The sequence below is a fragment of the Drosophila virilis genome, chromosome X (assembly GCF_030788295.1).
Source record: "Drosophila virilis strain 15010-1051.87 chromosome X, Dvir_AGI_RSII-ME, whole genome shotgun sequence".
Classification (NCBI taxonomy): Eukaryota; Metazoa; Arthropoda; class Insecta; order Diptera; family Drosophilidae; genus Drosophila; species Drosophila virilis.
Genome location: NC_091543.1, coordinates 9,896 through 37,392, shown reverse-complemented (window position 1 = coordinate 37,392; position 27,497 = coordinate 9,896). Strand labels below are relative to the sequence as shown.

Below are 27,497 nucleotides of genomic sequence, written 5' to 3'. Positions count from 1 at the left end.
AAGTAGGAGAAAACTAATAAGTAAAATATTCCTTTACTGTGCATACTATTTGAGAACTTGGAACTTGGAGTCCTTAGTTCTTATGATAGATATGCTGCAGTTTTAAAAGTGTTTTTAAAAACGAGGAAAAAGTTAAACTTGTTCTGCGTTCATATACGAGAATATATATAAAGGTTCAAAAACAGACGGACAAGGCTAGAAAGTCTCAGCTCATCGACTTCATTAAGAATATATATATTTGGGGTCAGCAATCCATTCTTACGCCTGTTACATACAATTCCTCAAAACAATTGTACCCTTTTTGATAGCTTTCAATCGAAAATGGGTAATGGAACTTACTATAATATTATACATATACTCGAAGCAGTGGTCGTGACAGAAACAAAAACTAATTTTTTTAGCATTAGCAATTTGGAAAACTTAACTGTTGGCCATCAACAGCGCCCAATTGTTTTTAGTTAGTTGGAAAAATACTCCTCGGGTATTATGTTCAATATGTAAAAACCAATCGAGCTCTCCTATAGACCTTTTATTTTGTATATCCGCTATACATGCGCACTCTTTCACATGGGCATTTGAGTATATATGTGTGCATGAAAATTATAAAATCCATTTAAGTTTCCACTCAATTACCTGTCGCAGTTGAAAATACAGAAGTGCGGTGTCATCATTAACGTCGGGCATTTGTTTATTTTTTGTAAGCCAGAATTGCAGTAGCTCCACCAAGAATATTGGGAAAACATTTTCTGAAAATATATCTATATATTGGGTTAAACCCACTCAAGAAATGAAAGGATACCTCTTAATTGGTGAATCAACTCAATTTCATATAGATAAATTTTATAAAATTAACATTCTTGAAAATGCAAGTGGTATTTGAGGAATTCGCATTAACTTTAGACAAAAAGAAAGAACGTCGCCCAAGTGGTCTGAACTCTTCCAAGAATGTTGTCTGAAATTAATAAAAAACAAGTAAGAGGTTCTAGTCGGAAGCTCCCGACTAGGGAATACCCTGAACCCTCTTCTTCCAACATCAAATGCATATATATATTCTATTTTAGAAGCTATATGTCAAGTTTGGTGACTCTAGCTCTTATTATTTACCAAAATTGCCCAAAAAACAGGATATCGATATCGATTTTTATTGATTGCTTGGAAACGGAGTAAGTTATCGATTATCGGAAACAAACTCGATCTGCGCGGGAACTAGGAGCATCTAAATCTATAATTTTAAGTCTCTAGCTCTTATAGGTTCTGAGATCCTTGCGTTCATACATACGGACGGACGGACGGACGGACGGACGGACGGACGGACGGACGGACGGACAGACAGACGGACATGGCTAGATTGACTCGGCTATTGATGCTGATCAAGAATATATATACTTCATGGGGTCGGAGATGCTTCCTTCTGCCTGTTACATACATTTGGATTTCGCACAAATACAATATACCCTTATACCCATTTTTAATGGGCTCAGGGTATAAAAATACAAATTTCATAATTGAAATATATATATATATATCATATGCTGAGTAGAACTGCTTATAAGTGACTTATACATATACATATATATATATATATATATATATATATATATATATATATATATATATATATATATATATATATATATATATATATATATACCCTGAACCCATAGAGGCGGCTACAAAAAAATCACATTTTGGTTTTATATGTCCTTTGTACGTTGAAAAGTTGTCGTGCTGCTGATTGCCAAGTTACCACATCTGGAACTGTGCTAGCATTTTGATGATGTTGATTTAAATTCTTACCAGTTCCATTGACCATATAAAAGAAACCGGGTACTGCTGTCGAAATGACTTTATTGAAGGTACAACTCAAAAGGTTGAGTTAAAAATCTTGTTCATTGATTATTTAACAACTTCTTAAGTGGTTTCTTAAGTACAGAAAAAACTTGCCGCTAATATGCGATTAAGTCAAAGTAGCCGCAAGAAATACCGAGTATATATTCGTTTGGTTTGTGTGTGCGTGTATGTGTGTGTCTTTATGTTACTGAGTTTTTCTGCGTGCAGTTAACGCAACTAGGCAAAGTAAAAGGAAGATGTGCGGACCCACAAAACCAAAGTGAATTGATGAAGCGTTTTTCGAAAACTTTTGTGGGTGCCTTGGAATAGTTCGTACACCCGTGACACGGGTGGGACGGCGCAATTTGCAAGCTAAATCGCACGAAGCAAATAATAAAAAAGTTGAGACTGCTACCGCGACCCATGCAAAGTTGCAACAGAAAAAGGCTGTGAAAAAAGTCTACGAAAAAGGTCAAAAGAAAAAACTTAGATGGGATAAACTGGGGTGCTTAAGTAACTCAAATGGTGTTCGCTTAAAGTTCGGTGGTTCCTTTTGCCTGCAAACGGAAATAAGTTTAAGAACTTACAAAAGTCAACAGCGAGCAACACTCGAATCAGGCATTTGTTTGTGTCTGCAACGGTTGCCGTTGAGCGATTATGTTCTCAGCAGCTGTTGCCAGGCTGTTGGGACAAACTCTTTCTTGGTAAATTTTGGTACTCACAGTTTTAGCATTGAATGTGAGTGTTTTGTGCCCATATCGTTGCCCTCCTGCTGTCATTAAAAAAGTCCAATATTATTGGAAACATCCCATTTAGCATATTCTTATAAGATCAAATCTTTTTTTTATATTTCTATTTCTTAGGAAAATTACAAAATAGGTTTAATTTATATTTACCCTTCTACTGTTAATCAAACAGTCCAATATTATTGAAATCATCTCATTTATATACTTATTAGATTAAACCATTTATTCTGGTTTGAAAGAACATGGATTTTATTGGCTTTTGTAAAGCTCCTCTATAACAAAGAAATGTTTGCCAGATTTGGTTTAACCTCTGCAATTATAAATCGCAGTTCAGTCTTCATACAATGTTACTTTTGAATGCTCAATGCATACAGGGTATATTTATTTCGTTGCCAGCCATCTACAAATTGGTTGATATTCAACAACAGGAATATCCATACAAATGTATGTATGAACTGCCCCTCCGCAGTGCTGTGGCTGTGAGTAGGGAATGCTAATAGCGTGCATTAGACAGGGACGCCAAGAACATCATGGACTGTCGACTAGGACAATAAAAGCAGCATTGAAATAGAACTTCCGGCTGTAGCGCAAAAAAGGCCAAAGAAAATCCCAGCGTAATGCAATTTTCATTTTTCTGGTCACGTACGAAAAGTAAATCAATTAAGTTGTCATAAATTGTCCCACTTCTACTGCTACTGCTACTGCAGCTGACGACACTTAGCCGCTGTCGCATTCGCATACGCATTCGTCACCACCCCTCGCCCTCGCCCTCGATAATACCCTCCCCACTGCCTCGCCGTCATCAGCACCCTTCGCGTAGCGTTTCCATTTGTACCCATCTCCAGTCATGATTTTACATCATCCCAGCGAACTTTTTTGTTGCTCTTATTTTATTTTTTTCTATTTGCACAGCAAATTGAGCGGTATTTGTTTTTACTTTCACTTCTATGGATCTGACTACGCATTCAAGACACCAATAAACTGAAAAAGGCAAACCCACCGACAAGCAACGAAAAAAATACATAAAATATATTATATATAGAAGTAAATGTCTGTATAGACTCTATCAGTATTTACGCGGCTTCTCCTCTTTTCGTTCAAAATGTATATACCTATGTTTGGTAAATAGTGACAAATGATTATTGCAACAGAACACTGCAAATGGAATAGAAGTTTTTAATTACTACGAAAATGAGCCCAACGCCATGAAAATTTAATTTTTCAAATAACTTCTATATTCTTAGCTAGATATTACGCGCCTACTCGGAAGGCCATAAAGCAGTTACTTGCAATTTCTTCTATACCTTTTTTGTTGACATCTCGACCAATTTCCTAAATAATCGATTTTGAATTTGTTGAAGCGTAATTTAAAAACTAAAAGAGCAGATACACCAAATAAAGCGTGTAGGGTCTTCTATAGAATAAATAATAAATATTAAGCGTAAAGTGCCACTTTTGCTTACCACCATCCGATGAGATGCTAAAAATCTAAATAAGTATTATAACACCTTTGGGGTATTTTGGGGGGTATTTTGTTGTAGAGCGAGCTTCACTTTTGAGTTTGTTGTTTTGAATGCGTTTTGACGTAAAAGCTTCTAAGCTGAGTAAATGTTTACTATAAAAATGTTAAATTCTGCTGACAGCGTTAAATATAAATATGGTTTTCTAAGTGGCCATGCCATAAAACGAACGAACGAAAACAATTGAATTAAGCAATAAACATAGTTATTACAAATAGTAGTTTGGCTCGAATTGTACCTTTTGTATGAACAACATTTTACCAGGATCAAAGTAATATATCATATAGCTCCTTTTACAACAAATGCCCTCAAATAGAGTTTTTTTTGCATCTTATTGTTTATTCTCTACACCCAAAAGATAAATTCTAAAAATCAAATGGGAATATAATAGTGAATTTACCTTATATATTTATTTATTTTATCTTATATTTTATTGTAAATGTTTACGTTTACAGGGAGCAGGGTCCCATACTGACACGAATTTGTATAGCTAGTACAAAGTTAAATACACCATGAACGGCTCATACGAAGGTATGTGGAAATGGCTAATCGTCTCCTATCTAGGCAGACCGCAATTTAGTTAAGCTCAAAATGATTGCGTATAATTTGGACGCATTTAGTGTGGCTGAGTGCTACAGAAAATCTGGCGGGCAAGGGAAAATTAAGGGAGGAAATTCCACTTCTCCTTTTTATTTTTATGCTAGCTGCCACTTTGCAACCGCAACGGGCTTTCGCGTTCATTTTAACAAGGATTATTTACTTCGCGAAAGATTCAATAACAATATTGAAATGAGAGTAATTTTATACGGCTTGAGCCGTTTATAAGCTAAAATAATGTCGCTTAAGGCGAAATGTTGAGCTTCTCAATGGTCCTTGACGGCAACAATTGGCCAAAGCAGCTTAAATGTGAAATACAAGAAAAGTATGGGAAACAAATTTGGGATATTTGTGTTTGAAGTGTAATTTCTCATCAGCTATATATAAGCAGACAGAATTTACTAAAGTGGATGAATCATTCAACAACTTGAATCTATTTATGTTTGGGTAAAAATAATGGTTGAAGCTCTTACGGGAATAATGGTTATTATCCTGTCTTACCAGTCAATACCTCTTTTTATACCCTGAACCCATAAAAAATGGGTATAAGAGTATATTGTACTTGTGCAATATCCAAATGTATGTAACAGGCAGAAGGAAGTATCTCCGGCCCCATAAAGTATATATATTCTTGATCAGCAATAATAGCCGAGTCGATCTAGCCATGTCCGTCTGTCTGTCCGCCCGTCCGTCGTTTTGATAAATAATAAGAGCTAGAGTCACGAAACATGATATGTTGCTTTTAAAATATTATATATTTGTCAAGTATCATTCATTTTATACCTATCGCCACCTCTCAGCTACCACCCCAGAGCTATAAATCAAGTTAATAACCCAACTTTTATTGCCAACCAATTTAAGCCAAAATTTAAAAGCAATTGACTTTTTCACTATACACAAATATTCCTTGATACAATAAGTAGAAAATTTCATAAAGATCGATTAAAAAAAAAAAACGCAGCTATATGCAACTGCGCAATTGAATGAAGCATCTTTAAGAATTTCTGTATATATGTACAAACACCCATTCATGCGCGTCTGCATCGCATTTTAACAGCATGGTTATTGCGACTTTTTTCTGTAATTCTATTTAAGTTCCTTTTTTATCATAAGTGCTTAGTTCTAAATTTTGACCCAAATCATGCATTTGATATTGGAAGAAGACGGTTCAGGGTATCCCCTAGTCGGGAGCTTCGGACTGGAACCTCTTACTTGTTTTTTTTTAGATATGTCCCATATGATAAAAGGATTGCTTCAGTTGAGATTTTTGGTTATCGTGCACCTAAGCCATTTAATTTTAACTTAGCTACACATTTTTCATTAATTAAGTACAGTGTGGTAAGTCCAGCACGCAACATAACACGCTGCCAAAAAACCTTTTTGATGAATGAAAATTGTCCAAAAAATATGCATATACAAATCTAATGGAGGGGTTATTCAATCAATTACCGTTCGCCCACAGCATGTCCTTTCAGACCACGACTGACCTGTTTTTGTTTTTCCAAATGGAGGAAATAAACTTTCACAATCGTCGCACATCTCAATTTGATGTATCCGTAATACGTATGTTCAGCTGTTAAACTGAGCCGATGAACTTGGAGATGTCTGTCAGTCGACATCAGTCAGCCGAGCAAACATCATGTAATTGTTGTTCATTAAAGGAAATAAGTTTCGACATTGTCGATTCGGTCGCTTTAGCCTTGTTTTTGTAGGACAATCAAGTCTCTCATTATACGACATCAGCATCAACAACGCAGTGCATTTAAATGTGGAAATTAGAACCAAATCCGACGAATGAGCAGGCGCGACGCTACATGTGCAGTGTAAATAGGGTTAGAGTGGGTACCTGGACTGTATGGCACCAGCCTGGCCCAAGTTAGACGAGTTGGTGGTAGCCGCTTTCAATTTTGAGCTGAATCTGAGGCTTGGAGCATTGTTTACAAGCAGTCGTTCTGTTTGGGCAACGCCCCCCAGCCTGTTGGTGTCTGTTTATACCCTGAACCCAATGAAAACCCATTAAATTTATGTAACAGGCAGACCCCATAAAGTATATGTATATATAACTATATATAACTATATTTATAACTATCGCCACCTTCCCGCTACTACCTCATAGCTATAAATCAAGTGAATAACCCAACTTATATTGCCCACCAATTTAAGCTATACCTTGGAAAATTTCATAATGATCGGTTAGGAAACACGTGTTTGCGGCAGCTAGCATAAATTGCAAGAATTTCTGTATACATGTACACACACACATTCATGCGCGTCTGCTTTGTACTCATCAACAGCATTGCAATTGCGAGTGTACTGTTTTCTACTATTTTAATTCGTCTTTTTTCATTAAGACTCAGTCATTGGTCTGGCTGTTCAGTCGCGAGTTCGAGCCCTATCGAGGAAACTATTTTGTGCCTGTGGACTGGAGACGACGGCAAGTAGTGCGGTTAGTTGCGAGTTCGAACCCTGCCAAGGGTTTTTCTTTAAATTAATTTTTGTTACTACTAAAGCAAAAGAGCAGGCAGCGCGAGCTGAATTTGGTGTTGGAATAAGAGGGTTCAGTGTATACCCTAGTCGGGAGCTCCCGACTAGAACCTCTTACTGTGCAAGTGCTTTAGAGTGCACTTCTGAGATAGATTGTACATGTGTGTGATGACGTACTGCATCGATCTTTGAATGTATCTGCACGTCCACGTGTGCCTGTGTATGTATGTGTGCCAGTATGCGGACTAGCGATTTATTTTACACAAGTTTTAATTTCCGGCAAATTTCCTAGTACAATTTCCTCTTTCAGAGCTGTCGTTGCGCTACACAGACTGGTGCATTGGTCGGATTTCAAGCTAACATCTACAATTCATTCACTCTGCCCTTTTTAAGGCGTCAAGGTTAATGTGCATATGTGACTGTTTTAGTTCATAAGAAAATTCCATTAGGGTACGTCAGAAAATAACATAGGCGAATTGTCCATAGGTTGCAAGAAGAACAAATAAATCGATTTATATTGGGAGTTTTTATCATTCCCACCCAATTAATAACATGTTAAAGCACTTGTTATGTGCTAACTGGCTGCTATCATGGTGGAGACCCTTGGGTAAAATCCTCGTTGCGGCAGCATACCTACCACAAAATTTCCCCTGGAACCAAGCTGAATTTGACTCTCTGTTTGTCCAGCTTGGCCCCAAATTCATAGTTGGACGCGACTTCAACGCTACGCGCAACCTGTGGGGAAGCTACAGAGCTGACAGCAGAGGTACTGCTCTGCATGAGGCGCTCACTTCCCGCTCTGCGCAGGTACTGGCCACCAGTAGACCCACCCACTTTTCGTTCAACTGGCAAAGTACGCCCTCTTGTATTGACTTTTTCATATACAAGGGTATCCCCAACAGCGTATTATCGGTTCGCGAAAAGTACGATCTATCTTCCGACCATCTGCCACTCCTGACAACGATCAATACGGCTGCACAAGGGATCCAAGAAAAGCGCAGGCTTGTCATCCCTGGGTCGGAAATCCAACGATTTAACCTAATAACCTAAACACGCAGCATCTGTCAGCCGAGGACGTCGACGCTGCAGTCTAAATCCTGTTGGACCATGTACATGCCGCAGCCGCCAATGCTGCGCAGCACATACGTATCCAGCCCCTACAAGCCAGCGGTCAAGGACATTTTCCCCCATTTTGGAAGGTCTACTCGCCCTAAAAAAGCGACTGAGGAGGGAGTATGTCCGTACCCAAGACCCCATGATTGACAGGATCTATCGTCGTATTGCCAACAGGGTAAGGAAGGAGCTGATTATCCAGAAAAGAAATGCCACAGACACCAAGCTGGAGGAAGCAACAGCCGACGTGAGCTCGAATTTCGCGCTGTAGAACCCCACAAGGCAGTATAAACGGCAAGCCGCACCCAAGTTTCCTGTGCGTCATGCCGACGGCACCTGGGCCAGATCGCCAAAGGACAGAGCAGAAGCCTTCGCCAGCAATCTGGAGGAGCGATTCACGCCATTCGAGACCGCATCACAAGACAGGCTACAACGAGTCGCGCAACCCTGGAGGAGCCCTTCCAAATGTCCCTCCCTGTTACACCAATCACAGTACACGAAGTGAAGCAGGAGATCAAGAATCTTAAAAACCGTAAAGCCCCGGCGAAGACTGCTTTGATAACCAGTCAATTAAGTTACTACCTTACAAAGCGGTGATTTTGCTTGTCTCCAATTTCAATACAGCTCTTCGACTAGGCCACTTCCCAGCGGCCTGAAAGAAGGCGCAAATCTTTATGCTGTACAAAAGCGGAAAGCCTTCCAACCAGCTGGAATCCTATCGCTCCATCAGCCTCCTGCCTGCCATTGGGAAAATTCTGGGAAGATGCATCCGTAGAAGGACCTTTGAAAGTGCGGAGATAAGACATGCAATCCCGAAGTTCCAGTTTGGATTCCGACTCATGCACGGTAAATCTGAGCAACTCCATCGGGTAGTTAACTTCATGCTAGATGGTTTCCACAGGAAGGAGTATGCGGTTGCAGCATATATCGACATTCAGCAAGCTTTCGACTGGGTGTGGCACGCAGGTCTTCTCTCCAAAATCAAATCAATCAAAAGCTCTCCAATCAATCAATCACAAATTAAATCCACAATTAAATCTTAACTGAGATAACTTTTCGAGTAATGCCATCCTGCGTAGCCTCTCAAAGCAAACGCATAAAAGCGGGAGCTCCACAGGGCAGCGTTTTGGGTCCGACGTTATATAGCCTGTTTACACATGATATGCCCACTGGAAATGCAAGCACGGGAAAATATCGGCAGGACCTTCTGGTGGCCACGTTTGCTGACGGCACGGCAATCTTTGCTAGGAACAAATATGTGTACGCGGCAAATGACCTCCTGAAAATTGGGCTTGTAGATGGAACATCGCAGTGAACCCTGAAAAATGCGCCACTGTTAGCCATACTCTACGCATAGGCTCTTGCCCAGGACTATTTCTTCATGGTGAACTTCTAGAGCAATATAGTCAACATAAATACTTAGGAGTCACTCTTGACAGACGACTTACATATAGTAAGCACGTCTCTGCTGTAACAAGCAGCATCAAATCCAAGATACATGAAATGAGCTGGCTCCTCAACTCCAACAACAAACTCTCGCTCCCAAAGAAAGTACTCATCTACAAAATTCATCTGAACAAAATTCGCATCATTCAGGCCAAAACCTTGCGCAAAATTACTGTAGCCGAATGGCTTATTCGCACAAGCGACATCGCAAAGGACTAATGGTGGGCGACGTAGTCAACAGGCAAGTGGCGAGCTACTCAACAAAGCTCCACAACCATCCTAACGTCCTGGCAAGGAACCTGCTAAGGAGGCGAAGAAGAAGGCGACTGAAGAGGATTTACCCAACTGACCTAGTCGATCGATATATATAGGTCCCAAACTGCAATAAATACCCCTAAACATGTCCCTGTAAATATATATATATATATATATATATATATATATATATATATATATATATATATGTCTAATTTGTTAAACTAATTGTAAATATACAATTTTCGTTAAGTTAAGTAATAACGTCACTCTGATAAAAGTTGCTAAAATAGAGTATCAGGATACCAGATCTGGAAATAAACAAAATTTAAAAAAAAAAATATATATGCTAGGTTTTGCGAGGGATGCATTAAAAAACAAGTAAGAGGTTCTAGTCGGGAGCTCCCGACTAAGGAATACCCTGAACCCCTGAACCCCGCAATGCTAGTCGTAAGTCCATGCTTTTGGCCAATTGGCGTCGTTTGTTAATGGAAGCGACACGACTTCACTTTGCACGTATCAGCTTTCAACCATATCGGAGACAAATGTCCAAAGCTAATAAGCAATAGGTCTTGTGTGCACAACTTTTACTAAACAGAAAAAATCACAGCGTCAATCATAGACAATATAGATTGAGAAATTGCTTTCCATTTTGGGTGTTCCACTAAAATAGGTTTTTGACAATTCAGTCCAGTGGTAACACAGACACACACATTTTGCCCAAGAGTGAATGTTGAATTGAAAATGCCGTTGCTAAGCTGGCAACAGCCACTGGAAATGAAAAACAGCCTTCAGCGACTTGATCTGGTAAAAAATCATTGGATTCCACACACACAGAAAAGCAACGGCCGACGAATGAAAAAATCTAGAGAAACAAAACCAAAAATAGTAAGGATATAAGAGATAAAAGTGGTCGACAAGAGTATATCCTTTACCACGGCACATTCATACGTATATTAAAAAAAAAACATTTATATGATTGTCTTTTTTACGAATACTATATACATATATTCTTTACTATCTGGTAGCTAATTTTAAAGTCCTGTAATAAAAAGACATTTCCCCTTTTTACCCATTTTTAAAAGAGTTAAGAGTACATAAAGTTGGAAGTATATGAGTGTACGTTAACACTTACTTTATTTCAAAACTGTACGAATATACTGAATGTTTTTAAACTTTAATACAGGCTTGTTTTAACACATACATACTTACTACAAATCCAAGTGTGTCGTTAGATTTAATAAGAATTCTTGTTGCCCAAAATTAAGATGTTGTAAGCCAATTGGCCTTACTCGTACAAAAATACATTTATATGTAAAAAAAAAATATTTGTAAATTCCGTACAAGGAATAAGACCATTTGCGTCATTTATTTATACCCACGTAAGGAATCTGTGAACACGGGGTATAAAAACAATTTGCTTCCAATTGACGGCAATCATCGGCTAGCTGTCATTCCAAATCGGCTCGGTGTACTGCATTTGATGCACATCAAGCTTGATGGTTGTGGCCTTTCATTTAATCTGGATATAGAGACTTTTTGTCGCTCTATTTCTCGCACTATTAGAAATGTGCAAAGATTATTAGTAAGCATTCCAATGCTCTTGTTTGCGCTTTTAGGGGATTCCGAAAATCGCTATTGGCGGACATAAATTTTCTTTGTTTGATATAAAATTCTATATATAATAATATTTGTATATTATTATATAATTAATTTTTGGCAATATAAGAAATCGATTAATGTTTATTATAATTCATTTAAAAACAAGTAAGAGGTTCCAGTCGGGAGCTCCCGACTATGTATATATATATTCTATTTTAGAAGCTATGTGTCAAGTTTGGTGACTCTAGCTTTTATTATTTACCAAAATTGTCAAAAAAACAGAATATCGATATCGATTTTTATCGATTGCTTGGAAACGGAGTAAGTTATCGATTATCGAAAACAAACTCGGTCTGCGCAGGCACTAGGAGCACCTACATCTAAAATTCAAAAATCAATAAATGTTTATTATAATTCGTTAAATTTATTACTTAATATACATTTTTATAGGCAAGATAATTTGGTTGATTTTAACTTAAATAGTGCAGAAAAAACTGCGCTCATGCGTGCAAATGGCCAGATGTACGGCCCTTGCATGAATATAAATTCCTCTGAAATTATCCTTAAATATTTTGAAATTTGTATTTCAAGTTTTTTCCGGCATATAAACGAAACATTTCTATTGTTATCGATACCCAAGGAATTTAAATTTTGATAGTTTATTTTTAATTTATTTTTTCCAACATAGACTAATAAGACAAATAAGGGACAAAGTAAAAAGCAAAGTTTTGCTTCCGTTTTGTATTTTTCAATTAAACTTATTTAACTTGAGTTTTTTGTTTTTGCCGTTCCACTGGACGCTATCTGCAACGCGCAACTTGTTATTTTGTAAATTGTTCACGTCCTGCAAAAATTCCAGTAAATGGCGCTTCGCCATTCTAAGTGTATATTATATTATCAGTATCCAGCACGCAGTTTTCAGGCAACTGCGACTAAATAAAGCAGTGCACAACAAAAAGCCGATAACTTTGGCCATAATTCATGTTGTGTGGGCTCGAAAGACCTTTCAACTGCCGCTCAGTTGCCGAAAATGGTTTTGCGCTAGCTGGGTACAACTGTTTGGCCGCCGCCGCCATCTTTATGCCTGGTCTTTTTAAGTTTATATTTCTGTCTTTTTCATGTCTAAATATGATACATACCCCTGCCACGCGTTGTAGTTGCAAGTACTGCAAAAGCAACCTAAGGTAACTCCTGTTCGCCCATGACTAATGCTCTAGTGCTCAAGTTGACTATCGCGTTGCTCAGCTTGTTTCAATTTTTCTACCATGGTTGATACCGAGAAACAGATTGTTTGGAGCAAACAGAACGGCAAAGGAAAAACTGCCGACCCCGGCACATTTTCTTTAGCTGTTTGAATTTCCTGCGCTCGAAAGCATGCTACAGATCTGGCAGCAGCAGTAGCAGTACATGCTCTCTTATTCGCTGATGGTGTAAATTTCTTGAAAGTTGCAAACTTGTGCATTGTTGTTGCAGTTAAAGTTATTGTTGCATTGAAAGTTCAATGTTCCGTTTTACTGTCCCTTCGAGGCTTGTGGCAGGCAGCTGTCGCTGTTGTTAACCCCCGAGGCTCCGACTCGAAAATCGACTTGTCTACGTAACCCCTTTTTTGGGTGCCAATGCTGGCATAAATCATGCTGCAGCTAAATTAGTTAATAAATCACAAAATAAGTAGCCCCGCCTTGTTATTAGGCATGTATTAAAAAAGAAAATACAGTTAATGAAAACTGATATATTTTGTATACTCTGCATCCTTACAAATGATTACAAATATTATTATTAACATATATTTTACATAACTATTTTCCTGAAACGATTTATGTTAACACATATTCAATACACTATCCGTTGTTTCATATATACATATACTGTAAACAAAGTACCATAAACTGACATTCTTATCTTCTTGATTAACTGTTTGTGAACTCTCGCTTTTCACACAATTCTCGTGAGAATATAATCAGGGCTTCTATTATTTAATTTAGTACATTTAACAGTTGCAATTTATTCCAGACGATTTCAATTAAAAATATTTTACAAATAAAAGTTGTGGTAAAAGGGGGGTTGAAATCAGCACACGCAAAGGCTAAAATGGAGTTATTTGATTCGTTTGATACGGCAAAGCCATAACATCCTCATCATCTACGTTCGCAAGTACGTTACAGTTTACACTGTCTGTTTGGATATGTATTTGTCGATTTACATTGCAAAATTGTTGTTTATATACGCACGGAGATCATGATCTGTCCCAACCCTTTTTTCCACCATATACAAACATACAAACACATACATACAAACATACATACATACATACATACATACATACATACATACATACATACATACATACATACGTACAAATGTACGTACTTTCATGCACAGACGATTACATTGAACCGCTTTTGAGCGCATTTTTGAAAATATTTGTTAAAAATATTTCGCATTCAAACGGATTGAAACGCACAAAAACAAACATTCACATACAATCTCTGCTCCCATTTTATTTAATTTTGTTTGCAGGCAAAGTCCATGTGCCACAATTTTTGCAATGAAAAATATTCGTGGATAGTGAAGCGCTGGAATGCAATTGAATAATACGGGTCGACACGACCACTGATAATCTTGGACACAAATATGAAAAATGAAATCTTGTAAGACCTGATATTATTGAAGCGGGATTCAGAGGTGGTACAAATCTACAACCGCAACGTAATTTTCGGAATTTTTTGTAGATTTAATGCTATCACAAATTGTATACAACATTAAAATCACAATCAAGAACATTTCCTCAAACATATATATATTTGCGAACCAAAGGCAATTTTACGGTAGACTCCGACTAAACCGGTGTGCGGCAAAGAGATTGAAAACATTTAGTCTCAACTGGAAAGTTTTCAAGCCGCATAAGGCAACAGAGACATTCTTTAGATTCTGAAGGAATTTTTAATATTTTAATGTGCATAAAAGACACAGAGCGTGACGGCAGACAGCAGAGACAAGAATATAACGTAAAGTTGCCAGAAAGAAGCTCCTTTAACTAGCTTAAATGACGGGTAAGTCTTGTCGTTCACATGGGCTGCGTCGTGGACATTAGAGCGAAGCCCACAGTCAGAGCAGCAAAATTATTTTGTAATAAATTTTGTGACATATTTCCATGATTGTGAAAAAAAAAAATGGTGAAAGGAAGGATGTTGCAGCTATTCTGGCAACACACAAAGAAGACTTCAGACAGGTAACAGCTGCCCAGCCCGCCCGGGCGTAGGCGGTTTTATGTTTGCCAGTTTGCTTCTTACGGGACACTCAGACATACACCAATATATATTAAATGCACATCAGTGTTAAGTAATAGCAACTTAAATTGTCTACGAAAATATCTGCCAAAGCGAATTGTAGCTTAAATAAAAGCAAATAAAATGTGTCACTAAGCGCAATGCGGGACGAAACAATTTTGGAATATGACGTGACCGTGACTTTATGACGTTTTGATTTATATATTATTGAAAAAGTTTTGTCGCAGGCAAAAAAAAAAAAAATCACGCGCTACAATTTCGTAGGTGACAGCTTCAAGACTCTCACTCCACCCCAGATACGCGCAGTAAGCTCATAAATAATTTTTACCCAAAAAGTTGATACTGAAGCCAAAGCGTTCAGCAATGGAGCGATATTAATTTTTTATGTGCTCCGTAAAGCAATCGTATGCTGCTTAATAGCGTAGTAAGTGATATCAATGTTTCTGGCTACATTTCCGCAACCTTCAACCTTATAGATTAGAGCCAATACCAATGTAATATATACGTACATATATCCCATTTCTGCCCTGGGACCCACAGCCTCTAAAAAACTTTTCAATTGATTTGACGATGGCTTCCGTGCTAGCGCCCTTTCGGTTGGCTACGCTGTGCATTTACCAATCCCTCTCGATTTGTCAGTTATTTTTGGAATGGAAATTAATTAAAAAACTTTTTAATCAGCCTTCGAATGTGTCAGCGCGCTATACAAAAGATTTAAATTTGAGTTTCTTCTCTTACTGGCGCTGCCCATAGGCGTCTTAGTGGGAGTGTTATTTTATTGAAAAGTCCAGTAACTAGTAGCAGAAACTTCAATTACCCCATAATAAAAATATTCAGCAAAAATATATATTTACGGGATTGTTGTGATTTACATCACCTTGATAACCACATTTTTCCTCAATATTACACTCTGCTTGTACACTGTGGAATTTTATAAAAACTTTCGATTAGCCTTGTTTCATTTTCCCTTTGAAATATTTAGCACACTTATTGTAACATATTATAATTCATAAGTCTTAACATTAAATTGAGAGATTGCTTTAGTTTAGAGTGCCTGACTTAATACCCTATACTCAGCGCTCAGCTTCACCTCTGTTCATAAACTCCCAAATAAGCCTGCGAGGGCCCATAAACCAACTTTAGTTTCTGTAGCTTCTACAATCACTTAAATATGTTTAAAAATCTTTCGTAATCATGTCAACAAAACAATAAATTCCTTTTGCTAGGTCAGGCTATAATTACTTACTTACTTGTGTTCTAACTGTGTGCGAATTTACATAAATTGTCTGAATAACATGACAAATATATTAACACCTTATATAATACGGGAAATTGACAATGAGCGTCGCAAAATTGCATTCAGCCGGACGTAGAACCAAAGGTACATTTCATAAACCAATATGCTCTCATTTACGTTGTGTAAGTATGTACAAAGCAGCACATTTTTTCTTTTTTTTCGCATAAGCTTGAATGTCAGTAGATGTGCCATGTGTTCGCTGATAAAAAGTTTTAATTTATGTCAAAAGCTTTTGCCAAGAATTTTAATATGCGCACAATTTTTGCAAAGTTGTCTTTGTCACTTATGTACTTGGGTATCCCGTCTATCCTTAGCACACTGACAGTGTCATAGGCTTTTAGATTCCAAGCTATCGAATTCTTTAGGGCACCGAATTTTGAGGCTGAAGTTCAGTTTCCTTTTTGCTTATGGTATGAATATAATCGATAGTTTAATAAATGATTATAATTTTTATCTTAAATGGATAAATTAAATATACGTATAAACGTTTGTATATATTTATATATAAAAAATTGTGCGACCTATCATTGCTTGTAAACTTCCAGCCGCAATAATAGAAAATGTATAAAGAAAGATTTATAGATTAAACTATCCAGTCCCAAGTAAATGCACCTACTAAGCTGTCATACCTACCCAATTGAAATTATTAATCTTTATTCGTTCATCAAAAAGTAAAAAAAAAAAAGTAAAATGTAAGATTCTTCTTTTGTATATACGATTCTTCAAGCAACATGCTAAAATTATTCTCAAAGTTTTTATACTTATAAATTTTTATCGATTGCTCGCGGGCTTGATCAGAAAGGCTATTATTGCGGACCTATTATATATAAAATGAATAACGCTGTAGGTGATTCCTGTTTTGTGTATACATTTGCAAAAAAACATTATATTCGTTGGGCTTACCTTGTGGTATTTTTTTCTGATATCCTGATATCAGTTCTATTTTGTGAAGTTTATAACTATATATGATTCGCTTTGCTGCTCAAGAAAGGGCATGAAGAAGCTTATGTTTACCATAACAAAATATTTCTTTTGACAAAACGGCAGATGGAGCTTTGTTTCAAAGTATCTATAATAAAGTTGAGGATGCTAGGCGCATGCGTCACATATAAAGGGGCTAACCAGTAAATACCTAATATGACATAAAATAATATACTGTTTTAATATCTTCTGAAAATGATATATTTATATCCGACTAAAGCGCTTCAGAGCAGCAGCAAAATATATATGTTTGACTAAATTTAATTAATTATATAAATTACCTGAAAGTACCATACCTATGCCCAAATCAGAGCGTTCTCGGGCACACCTCGAATAACTTTTTTCTTTGAACTTTACAAGTTTCTTGCCTTATTAGCAAATTCACAACAGGCTACGAGCTTAAATTCAACACAGTCACCAATTCGTAAAGAGACTACAGCTTACAAGTAAGTAAAAATAGTCGATGTTGAAACCAATAAGCTTTTTAAAATATGTAAGCTTTGACAAATTTGTGTATTGAACAAACATTCTCATAAAGCTTTTCATAGACATATTGGTGCAGTTACAAACAACGAAATTTTCTTATTATACAAGGAACACAAGCCAACAATAATGGCTTTCTCCAAGCAGAGATTACAAGCTCACTCTTCTGCTAATTATCGGTCCACCCAAAGCAGCCGATCCAGCCCAGGTAGCCAAGGTAGTGATAAGAGCCATGGTAGCAAAGAAACGCAAGATAATGTGCTCGGTCAGAACGAGGAAGTCAGCCCGACCACCCAAAAGTCATCCAGCAGCATTATAAGTGACTTTGCACATCTTCGCCCACGCGGCGGTCTTCGGGGAAAATCCTACTGGCGCGACGTCATTGACGAAGTGGAGTTTGCAGTTCGCTGCGTATCGCAGCCACGATTGCCAATAATCGACTACTCACTAGTCCTACCTCCACACCTACGCGAGCGCGTAAAGCAGATACAGACCTACGACTATTCCACATCAGACGACGTTGTTTTTATTCGAGATGAGATGCGTGAGGAGCGGCCGCATGATTATCAGATTGCTAGTGAACAGGACAGCCGAGAAGAGGGACAGGAGGGGGCTGCTCTTGTGAGTACCATTGATGATATAAATACACTAATTGATTTAAATATACTAATATGAATGTCTTTCAACAACTGGCCTGTCCTTTATAGCTAACGGATCGAAAGAAATTAGAAGAACATTTTAGTGAAAGCCAACACTCAGATATAGTGCGCATGGATCATGAATTTGAGAAGTTTGATCTTAGGTTAGATGAGCCAGTTGGTCACACACATCGCAGTGTCGACAAAACTAGCTGGTATGCGAAGTTTCTGTGCGCTTCCCGCGACGAACGCGTTTCCTGGGACTCGCGAGTGGAGCGATCCAAGGCGGGTGATTCGGCGTACACGCTTGACGAGCAAGCGGAGAATCTCATGGACGCGGTAACATGAAATTCACAAAATTCAATAATTTAACCTACATTTAACTTATAGTCAGCTGAGCGCTTTATTCACTGGCTCAATTCTATCGGTTCAATGGATACGTCTATGACACCAGAGAAGGTTAAGAACTTATTTTCCATCAAAGGTGATCGAACGCTTCTTGCATCAGTTAAGACAGACCCAAAGGAAGTCAACGCCATAGCGCAAACAGTTGCCGACAAATGGAATAAACCCCATGTAATGATAAATCGAAATTGGGAATGCCTTCACCTTGTATACCTATTTATTTAACAGATGGCAATTGAGCTCAAGTATGAAAAACACATCAACGACCATGCAATGCGTGTGACCCACAAGCCGCTTCTTAGCGCCTTTGGTCGAACTGTACCTCTTAAGGAACGACCTTGGATAAAGCGCTCTGGTGATAAGGTCATCGAAACAGTTTACCCGAACGATCTGCTTACCCGCGAGAAAATATTTAAAGGCATTACTCACCTGCGTAGCACTACAGCGCTTATTGATTTTTACTTAAACAATCCAAAATTGGCCCGACCTCTATATTTACTCCAAGGTGGTGACTTCCAGGAAATGAACACAAGCGAATCGGTCATGGAAATACCCCTTTATGAATATCTAGGTTTACGCTATTAGCAGGGAATAAGCCGATCATTTTCATTAGATTTATGCATATTTGAGCGTTATACAAAATCAGTTAAAATCATATAAATTAATAGTTTTGTGTTAGTTAAAAAATATATTTAAATCATATCAATACATGCGCACACAATTTAGAAGTTGTTTATCGAGTTTAACTGAGTAAAAATTAAACAAGCGGAAAATATGCATTTGCAATAAAGTTAATAAAACTCGATTAAATACAATTAATGGTTTAGTTTTTGTTTAGCTTATTTGATTTTACTATAGTAAGTATAATAAATTATAAATCCTACAAACGTATACAGACAGGCTATAGCTATAAAATTAAAAAGACGTACACGTGTGGTATGCATGTAGGTGCACTTGCAATAAAAAAAGTATAGATTCTATACTAATCTTATAATAGTGAGCTCATATGGATCAAAGTAAATAATAATAGACGTATTTGCTACGAGCGCACATAAGTATTATATATGTATGTATTTCTTTGTATGTAATGTATGTGTATGTACAATGGTAGACAAAAATATTTTGACATAAGAAAAATAGGATTGCCTTAGCAATATCTAATGATTTATTGACATAATACATTTTAACAACTTTTCTATTTAATAATAATATAAATCGCTGCCCAAAATGCAAAGAAAAATAATTTGTATTATTACAGCTTATAAAAAAAAATCGATCTTTCAAAAATGTAGGTGGACAAAAGTATTTTGACAATTCAATGTTGTCTAGCGAATAGAGAGAAAAAGTTTATTTGGTGATTTAAAAAAATATTAATAACAAGTAAGAGGTTCAGCAGTACCTTATCTTGGGATTGATCTTGTACAATGAGTTTGAGGAGGATTTGCTGTTGATAACGCAACTTTAACTCGATTTTTTACATTTCACTTTATTTTACCTTTTATTGTATTAGCAATAACTTTAATTCATTTATTATTCCTTCATCATCGGGAGCTCCCGACTAGGGGATACCCTGAACCCTCTTCTTTCAACATCAAATGCATATATATATTCTATTTTAGAAGCTATATGTCAAGTTTGGTGACTCTAGCTCTTATTATGTACCAAAATTTCTCAAAAAACAGAATAACGATATCGATTTTTATCGATTGCTATTTGAGTTTCTCTTTATATCATCAGTGCTTAATTCAAAATTTTGACCCAAATCGACAAAATGGCAAGGGGTTACATCACGTTTTTTTTTCAAAATCGAGGTCGGTGCGAAAATCGAAAGAAGATCTGACGTTCCACAACGACATAACTCCGCGCGGGTTACATCACGTTTTTTTTTCAAAATCGAGGTCGGTGCGAAAATCGAAAGAAGTTATGACGTTCCAAAACGACATAACTCCGCGCGAAGACCATCCAAATCATCACGATTTTTTTCAAGATCGAGGTCGGTGCGAACATCGAAACTTTTTCGATGATTTTTTTTTAATATCTCGGGTCAATAATGTCTGATTTTAAAATGTTATACCTTTTTGAATGCGTTCGGATCCCTACCATCAATTGGCATTCAAGCAAATGAATCATCGATGGGTTGAAAAATGTTGTTGACAAAAAACCCATTTGTTCGTAAATTCCATCTTTTTGATGATTTTTTGGAATATTTCCGTCAAATAATGTCCGATTTTGGAATTGAATACAATTATTGACTCGTAAGGATCAGTTCTATCGATTGGGATAAAAAAATGAAATCCAAAATTTTGACCTAAATCGACAAAATGGCAAGGGGTTGTTACATCACGTTTTTTTTCAAAATCGAGGTCGGTGCGAACTTCGAAAGATATGACGTTCCAAACCGACATAACTCCGCGCGGAGATATGACGTTCCAAAACGGCATAACTCCGCGCGGAGATATAACGTTCCAAAACGACGTAACTCCGCGGGGAGATATGACGTTCCAAAACGACATAACTCCGCGCGGTATGATGGATGATAGCTCCGCGGGGAGATATGACGTTCCAAAACGACATAGCTCCGCGCGGTAAGATGGATAATAGCTCCGCGGGGAGATATGACGTTCCAAAACGACATAACTCCCTCCGCTCGGATGGAAATAGCTCCGCGGGGAGATATGACGTTCCAAAACGACATAACTCCGCGCGGAGATATGACGTTCCAAAACGACATAACTCCGCGCGGTATGATGGATAATAGCTCCGCGGGGAGATATGACGTTCCAAAACGACATAACTCCGCGCGGTATGATGGATAATAGCTCCGCGGGGAGATATGGCGTTTCAAAACGACATAGCTCCGCGCGGTATGATGGATAATATCTCCGCGGGGACATATGACATTCCAAAACGACATAACTCCCTCCGCTCGGATGGAAATAGCTCCGCGGGGAGATATGACGTTCCAAAACGACATAGCTCCGCACGGTATGTAGATAATAGCTCCGCGGGGATATATGACGTTCCAAAACGACATAGCTCCGCGCGGTATGATGGATAATAGCTCCGCGGGGAGATATGACGTTCCAAAACGACATAGCTCCGCGCGGTATGATGGATAATATTTCCGCGGGGAGATATGACGTTCCAAAACGACATAGCTTCGCGCGGTATGATGGATAATAGCTCCGTGGGGAGATATGACGTTCCAAAACGACATAACTCCGCGTGGTATGATGGATAATAGCTCCGCGGGGAGATATGACGTTCCAAAACGACATAGCTCCGCGCGGTATGATGGGTAATAGCTCCGCGGGGAGATATGACGTTCCAAAACGACATAACTCCGCACGGAGATATGACGTTCCAAAACGACATAACTCCGCGCGGAGTTATGACGTTCTAAAACAACATAACTCCGCGGGGAGATATGACGTTCCAAAACGACATAACTCCGCGCGGTATGATGGATAATAGCTCCGCGGGGAGATATGACGTTCCAAAACGACATAGCTCCGCGCGGTATGATGGATAATAGCTCCGCGGGGAGATATGACGTTCCAAAACGACATAACTCCCTCCGCTCGGATGGAAATAGCTCCGCGGGGAGATATGACGTTCCAACCCGACATAACTCCGCGCGGAGATATGACGTTCCAAAGCGACATAACTCCGCGCAGTATGATGGGTAATAGCTCCGCGGGGAGATATGACGTTCCAAACCGACATAACTCCGCGCGGTATGATGGATAATAGCTCCGCGGGGAGATATGACGTTCCAAAACGACATAACTCCGCGCGGTATGATGGGTAATAGCTCCGCGGGGAGATATGACGTTCCAAAACGACATAACTCCGCGCGGAGATATGACGTTCCAAAACGACATAACTCCGCGCGGAGATATGACGTTCCAAAACGACATAACTCCGCGCGGAGATATGACGTTCCAAAACGACATAACTCCGCGCGGAGATATGACGTTCCAAAACGACATAACTCCGCGCGGAGATATGACGTTCCAAAACGACATAACTCCGCGCGGAGATATAACGTTCCAAAACGACATAACTCCGCGGGGAGATATGACGTTCCAAAACGACATAACTCCGCGCGGTTTGATGGATAATAGCTCCGCGGGGAGATATGACGTTCCAAAACGACATAGCTCCGCGCGGTATGATGGATAATAGCTCCGCGGGGAGATATGACGTTCCAAAACGACATAGCTCCGCGCGGTATGATGGATAATAGCTCCGCGGGGACATATGACATTCCAAAACGACATAACTCCCTCCGTTTGGATGGAAATAGCTCCGCGAGGAGATATGACGTTCCAAAACGACATAACTCCGCGCGGTATGATGGGTAATAGCTCCGCGGGGAGATATAACGTTCCAAAACGACATAACTCCGCGCGGTATGATGGATAATAGCTCCGCGGGGAGATATGACGTTCCAAAACGACATAACTCCCTCCGCTCAGATGAATATAGCTCCGCGGGGAGATATGACGTTCCAAATCGACATAACTCCCTCCGTTCGGATGGAAATAGCTCCGCGGGGAGATATGACGTTCCAAAACGACATAACTCCCTCCGCTCGGATGGAAATAGCTCCGCGGGGAGATATGACGTTCCAAGACGACATAACTCCCTCCGTTCGGATGGAAATAGCTCCGCGGGGAGATATGACGTTCCAAAACGACATAACTGTGCGCGGTAAGATGGGTAATAGCTCCGCGGGGAGATATGACATTCCAAAACGACATAACTCCCTCCGCTCGGATGGAAATAGCTCCGCGGGGAGATATGACGTTCCAAATCGACATAACTCCCTCCGCTCAGATGGAAATAGCTCCGCGGGGATATATGACATTCCAAAATGACATAACTCCCTCCGCTCGGATGGAAATAGCTCCGCAGGGAAATATGACGTTCCAAATCGACATAAATCCCTCCGCTCGGATGGAAATAGCTCCGCGGGGAGATATGACGTTCCAAAACGACATAGCTTCGCGCGGTATGATGGATAATAGTTCCGTGGCGAGATATGACGTTCCAAAACGATATAACTCCGCGCGGTATGATGGATAATAGCTCCGCGGGGAGATATGACGTTCCAAAACGACATAACTCCGCGCGGTATGATGGATAATAGCTCCGCGGGGAGATATGACGTTCCAAAACGACATAGCTCCGCGCGATATGATGGATAATAGCTCCGCGGGGAGATATGACATTCCAAAACGACATAACTCCCTCCGCTCAGATGGAAATAGCTCCGCGGGGAGATATGACGTTCCAAAACGACATAACTCCCTCCGTTCGGATGGAAATAGCTCCGCGGGGAGATATGACGTTCCAAAACGACATAACTCCGCGCGGTATGATGGATAATAGCTCCGCGGGGAGATATGACGTTCCAAAACGACATAACTCCCTCCGCTCGGATGGAAATAGCTCTGCGGGGAGATATGACGTTCCAAAACGACATAACTCCGCGCGGTATGATCGGTAATAGCTCCGCGGGGAGATATAACGTTCCATAACGACAAAACTCCCTCCGCTCGGATGGAAATAGCTCCGCGGGGAGATATGACGTTCCAAAACGACATAACTCCGCGCGGTATGATGGATAATAGCTCCGCAGGGAGATATGACGTTCCAAAACGACATAACTCCGCGCGGTATGATGGATAATAGCTCCGCGGGGAGATATGACGTTCCAAAGCGACATAACTCCGCGCGGTAAGATGGATAATAGCTCCGCGGGGACATATGACATGGATCATGAATTTGAGAAGTTTGATCTTAGGTTAGATGAGCCAGTTGGTCACACACATCGCAGTGTCGACAAAACTAGCTGGTATGCGAAGTTTCTGTGCGCTTCCCGCGACGAACGCGTTTCCTGGGACTCGCGAGTGGAGCGATCCAAGGCGGGTGATTCGGCGTACACGCTTGACGAGCAAGCGGAGAATCTCATGGACGCGGTAACATGAAATTCACAAAATTCAATAATTTAACCTACATTTAACTTATAGTCAGCTGAGCGCTTTATTCACTGGCTCAATTCTATCGGTTCAATGGATACGTCTATGACACCAGAGAAGGTTAAGAACTTATTTTCCATCAAAGGTGATCGAACGCTTCTTGCATCAGTTAAGACAGACCCAAAGGAAGTCAACGCCATAGCGCAAACAGTTGCCGACAAATGGAATAAACCCCATGTAATGATAAATCGAAATTGGGAATGCCTTCACCTTGTATACCTATTTATTTAACAGATGGCAATTGAGCTCAAGTATGAAAAACACATCAACGACCATGCAATGCGTGTGACCCACAAGCCGCTTCTTAGCGCCTTTGGTCGAACTGTACCTCTTAAGGAACGACCTTGGATAAAGCGCTCTGGTGATAAGGTCATCGAAACAGTTTACCCGAACGATCTGCTTACCCGCGAGAAAATATTTAAAGGCATTACTCACCTGCGTAGCACTACAGCGCTTATTGATTTTTACTTAAACAATCCAAAATTGGCCCGACCTCTATATTTACTCCAAGGTGGTGACTTCCAGGAAATGAACACAAGCGAATCGGTCATGGAAATACCCCTTTATGAATATCTAGGTTTACGCTATTAGCAGGGAATAAGCCGATCATTTTCATTAGATTTATGCATATTTGAGCGTTATACAAAATCAGTTAAAATCATATAAATTAATAGTTTTGTGTTAGTTAAAAAATATATTTAAATCATATCAATACATGCGCACACAATTTAGAAGTTGTTTATCGAGTTTAACTGAGTAAAAATTAAACAAGCGGAAAATATGCATTTGCAATAAAGTTAATAAAACTCGATTAAATACAATTAATGGTTTAGTTTTTGTTTAGCTTATTTGATTTTACTATAGTAAGTATAATAAATTATAAATCCTACAAACGTATACAGACAGGCTATAGCTATAAAATTAAAAAGACGTACACGTGTGGTATGCATGTAGGTGCACTTGCAATAAAAAAAGTATAGATTCTATACTAATCTTATAATAGTGAGCTCATATGGATCAAAGTAAATAATAATAGACGTATTTGCTACGAGCGCACATAAGTATTATATATGTATGTATTTCTTTGTATGTAATGTATGTGTATGTACAATGGTAGACAAAAATATTTTGACATAAGAAAAATAGGATTGCCTTAGCAATATCTAATGATTTATTGACATAATACATTTTAACAACTTTTCTATTTAATAATAATATAAATCGCTGCCCAAAATGCAAAGAAAAATAATTTGTATTATTACAGCTTATAAAAAAAAATCGATCTTTCAAAAATGTAGGTGGACAAAAGTATTTTGACAATTCAATGTTGTCTAGCGAATAGAGAGAAAAAGTTTATTTGGTGATTTAAAAAAATATTAATAACAAGTAAGAGGTTCAGCAGTACCTTATCTTGGGATTGATCTTGTACAATGAGTTTGAGGAGGATTTGCTGTTGATAACGCAACTTTAACTCGATTTTTTACATTTCACTTTATTTTACCTTTTATTGTATTAGCAATAACTTTAATTCATTTATTATTCCTTCATCATCGGGAGCTCCCGACTAGGGGATACCCTGAACCCTCTTCTTTCAACATCAAATGCATATATATATTCTATTTTAGAAGCTATATGTCAAGTTTGGTGACTCTAGCTCTTATTATGTACCAAAATTTCTCAAAAAACAGAATAACGATATCGATTTTTATCGATTGCTATTTGAGTTTCTCTTTATATCATCAGTGCTTAATTCAAAATTTTGACCCAAATCGACAAAATGGCAAGGGGTTACATCACGTTTTTTTTTCAAAATCGAGGTCGGTGCGAAAATCGAAAGAAGATCTGACGTTCCACAACGACATAACTCCGCGCGGGTTACATCACGTTTTTTTTTCAAAATCGAGGTCGGTGCGAAAATCGAAAGAAGTTATGACGTTCCAAAACGACATAACTCCGCGCGAAGACCATCCAAATCATCACGATTTTTTTCAAGATCGAGGTCGGTGCGAACATCGAAACTTTTTCGATGATTTTTTTTTAATATCTCGGGTCAATAATGTCTGATTTTAAAATGTTATACCTTTTTGAATGCGTTCGGATCCCTACCATCAATTGGCATTCAAGCAAATGAATCATCGATGGGTTGAAAAATGTTGTTGACAAAAAACCCATTTGTTCGTAAATTCCATCTTTTTGATGATTTTTTGGAATATTTCCGTCAAATAATGTCCGATTTTGGAATTGAATACAATTATTGACTCGTAAGGATCAGTTCTATCGATTGGGATAAAAAAATGAAATCCAAAATTTTGACCTAAATCGACAAAATGGCAAGGGGTTGTTACATCACGTTTTTTTTCAAAATCGAGGTCGGTGCGAACTTCGAAAGATATGACGTTCCAAACCGACATAACTCCCTCCGCTCGGATGGAAATAGCTCCGCGGGGAGATATGACGTTCCAAGACGACATAACTCCCTCCGTTCGGATGGAAATAGCTCCGCGGGGAGATATGACGTTCCAAAACGACATAACTGTGCGCGGTAAGATGGGTAATAGCTCCGCGGGGAGATATGACATTCCAAAACGACATAACTCCCTCCGCTCGGATGGAAATAGCTCCGCGGGGAGATATGACGTTCCAAATCGACATAACTCCCTCCGCTCAGATGGAAATAGCTCCGCGGGGATATATGACATTCCAAAATGACATAACTCCCTCCGCTCGGATGGAAATAGCTCCGCAGGGAAATATGACGTTCCAAAT

The 27,497-nt window shown here is 38.9% G+C and overlaps 2 protein-coding genes and 1 long non-coding RNA gene across 5 annotated transcripts in view; all 3 read left to right on the top strand.

Annotated features, from left to right (window-relative positions):
- LOC138911779 (uncharacterized) overlaps nucleotides 1-14,728 on the top strand; it is a 103,073-nt gene extending 88,345 nt beyond the window's left edge. For both annotated transcript variants that reach the window (XR_011417420.1, XR_011417421.1), the window contains exon 3: nucleotides 14,111-14,728. This is a non-coding gene — a long non-coding RNA (uncharacterized lncRNA). The remainder of the gene's footprint in view (nucleotides 1-14,110) is intronic.
- Nucleotides 14,729-17,551: 2,823 nt separating this feature from the next.
- On the top strand, nucleotides 17,552-19,495 carry LOC6636925 (uncharacterized). 2 transcript variants are annotated; one of them, XM_002060345.4, is made up of 5 exons: nucleotides 17,552-17,604; nucleotides 17,707-18,262; nucleotides 18,349-18,618; nucleotides 18,670-18,855; nucleotides 18,913-19,495. In XM_002060345.4, exons 2-5 carry the CDS (start codon nucleotides 17,771-17,773, stop codon nucleotides 19,267-19,269), a joined length of 1,305 nt encoding a protein of 434 aa, XP_002060381.1. In that variant the 5' UTR covers nucleotides 17,552-17,604; nucleotides 17,707-17,770; the 3' UTR covers nucleotides 19,270-19,495. The 2 variants fall into 2 exon arrangements, with proteins under 2 accessions (XP_002060381.1, XP_070066266.1); XM_070210165.1 differs by having other exon boundaries at nucleotides 17,593-17,651.
- Nucleotides 19,496-24,398: 4,903 nt separating this feature from the next.
- LOC116650007 (uncharacterized) lies at nucleotides 24,399-25,548 on the top strand. Its single transcript, XM_032433321.2, has 3 exons — nucleotides 24,399-24,671; nucleotides 24,723-24,908; nucleotides 24,966-25,548. Exons 1-3 carry the CDS (start codon nucleotides 24,399-24,401, stop codon nucleotides 25,320-25,322), a joined length of 816 nt encoding a protein of 271 aa, XP_032289212.2. The 3' UTR covers nucleotides 25,323-25,548.
- The last annotated feature ends 1,949 nt before the right edge of the window (nucleotides 25,549-27,497 follow it).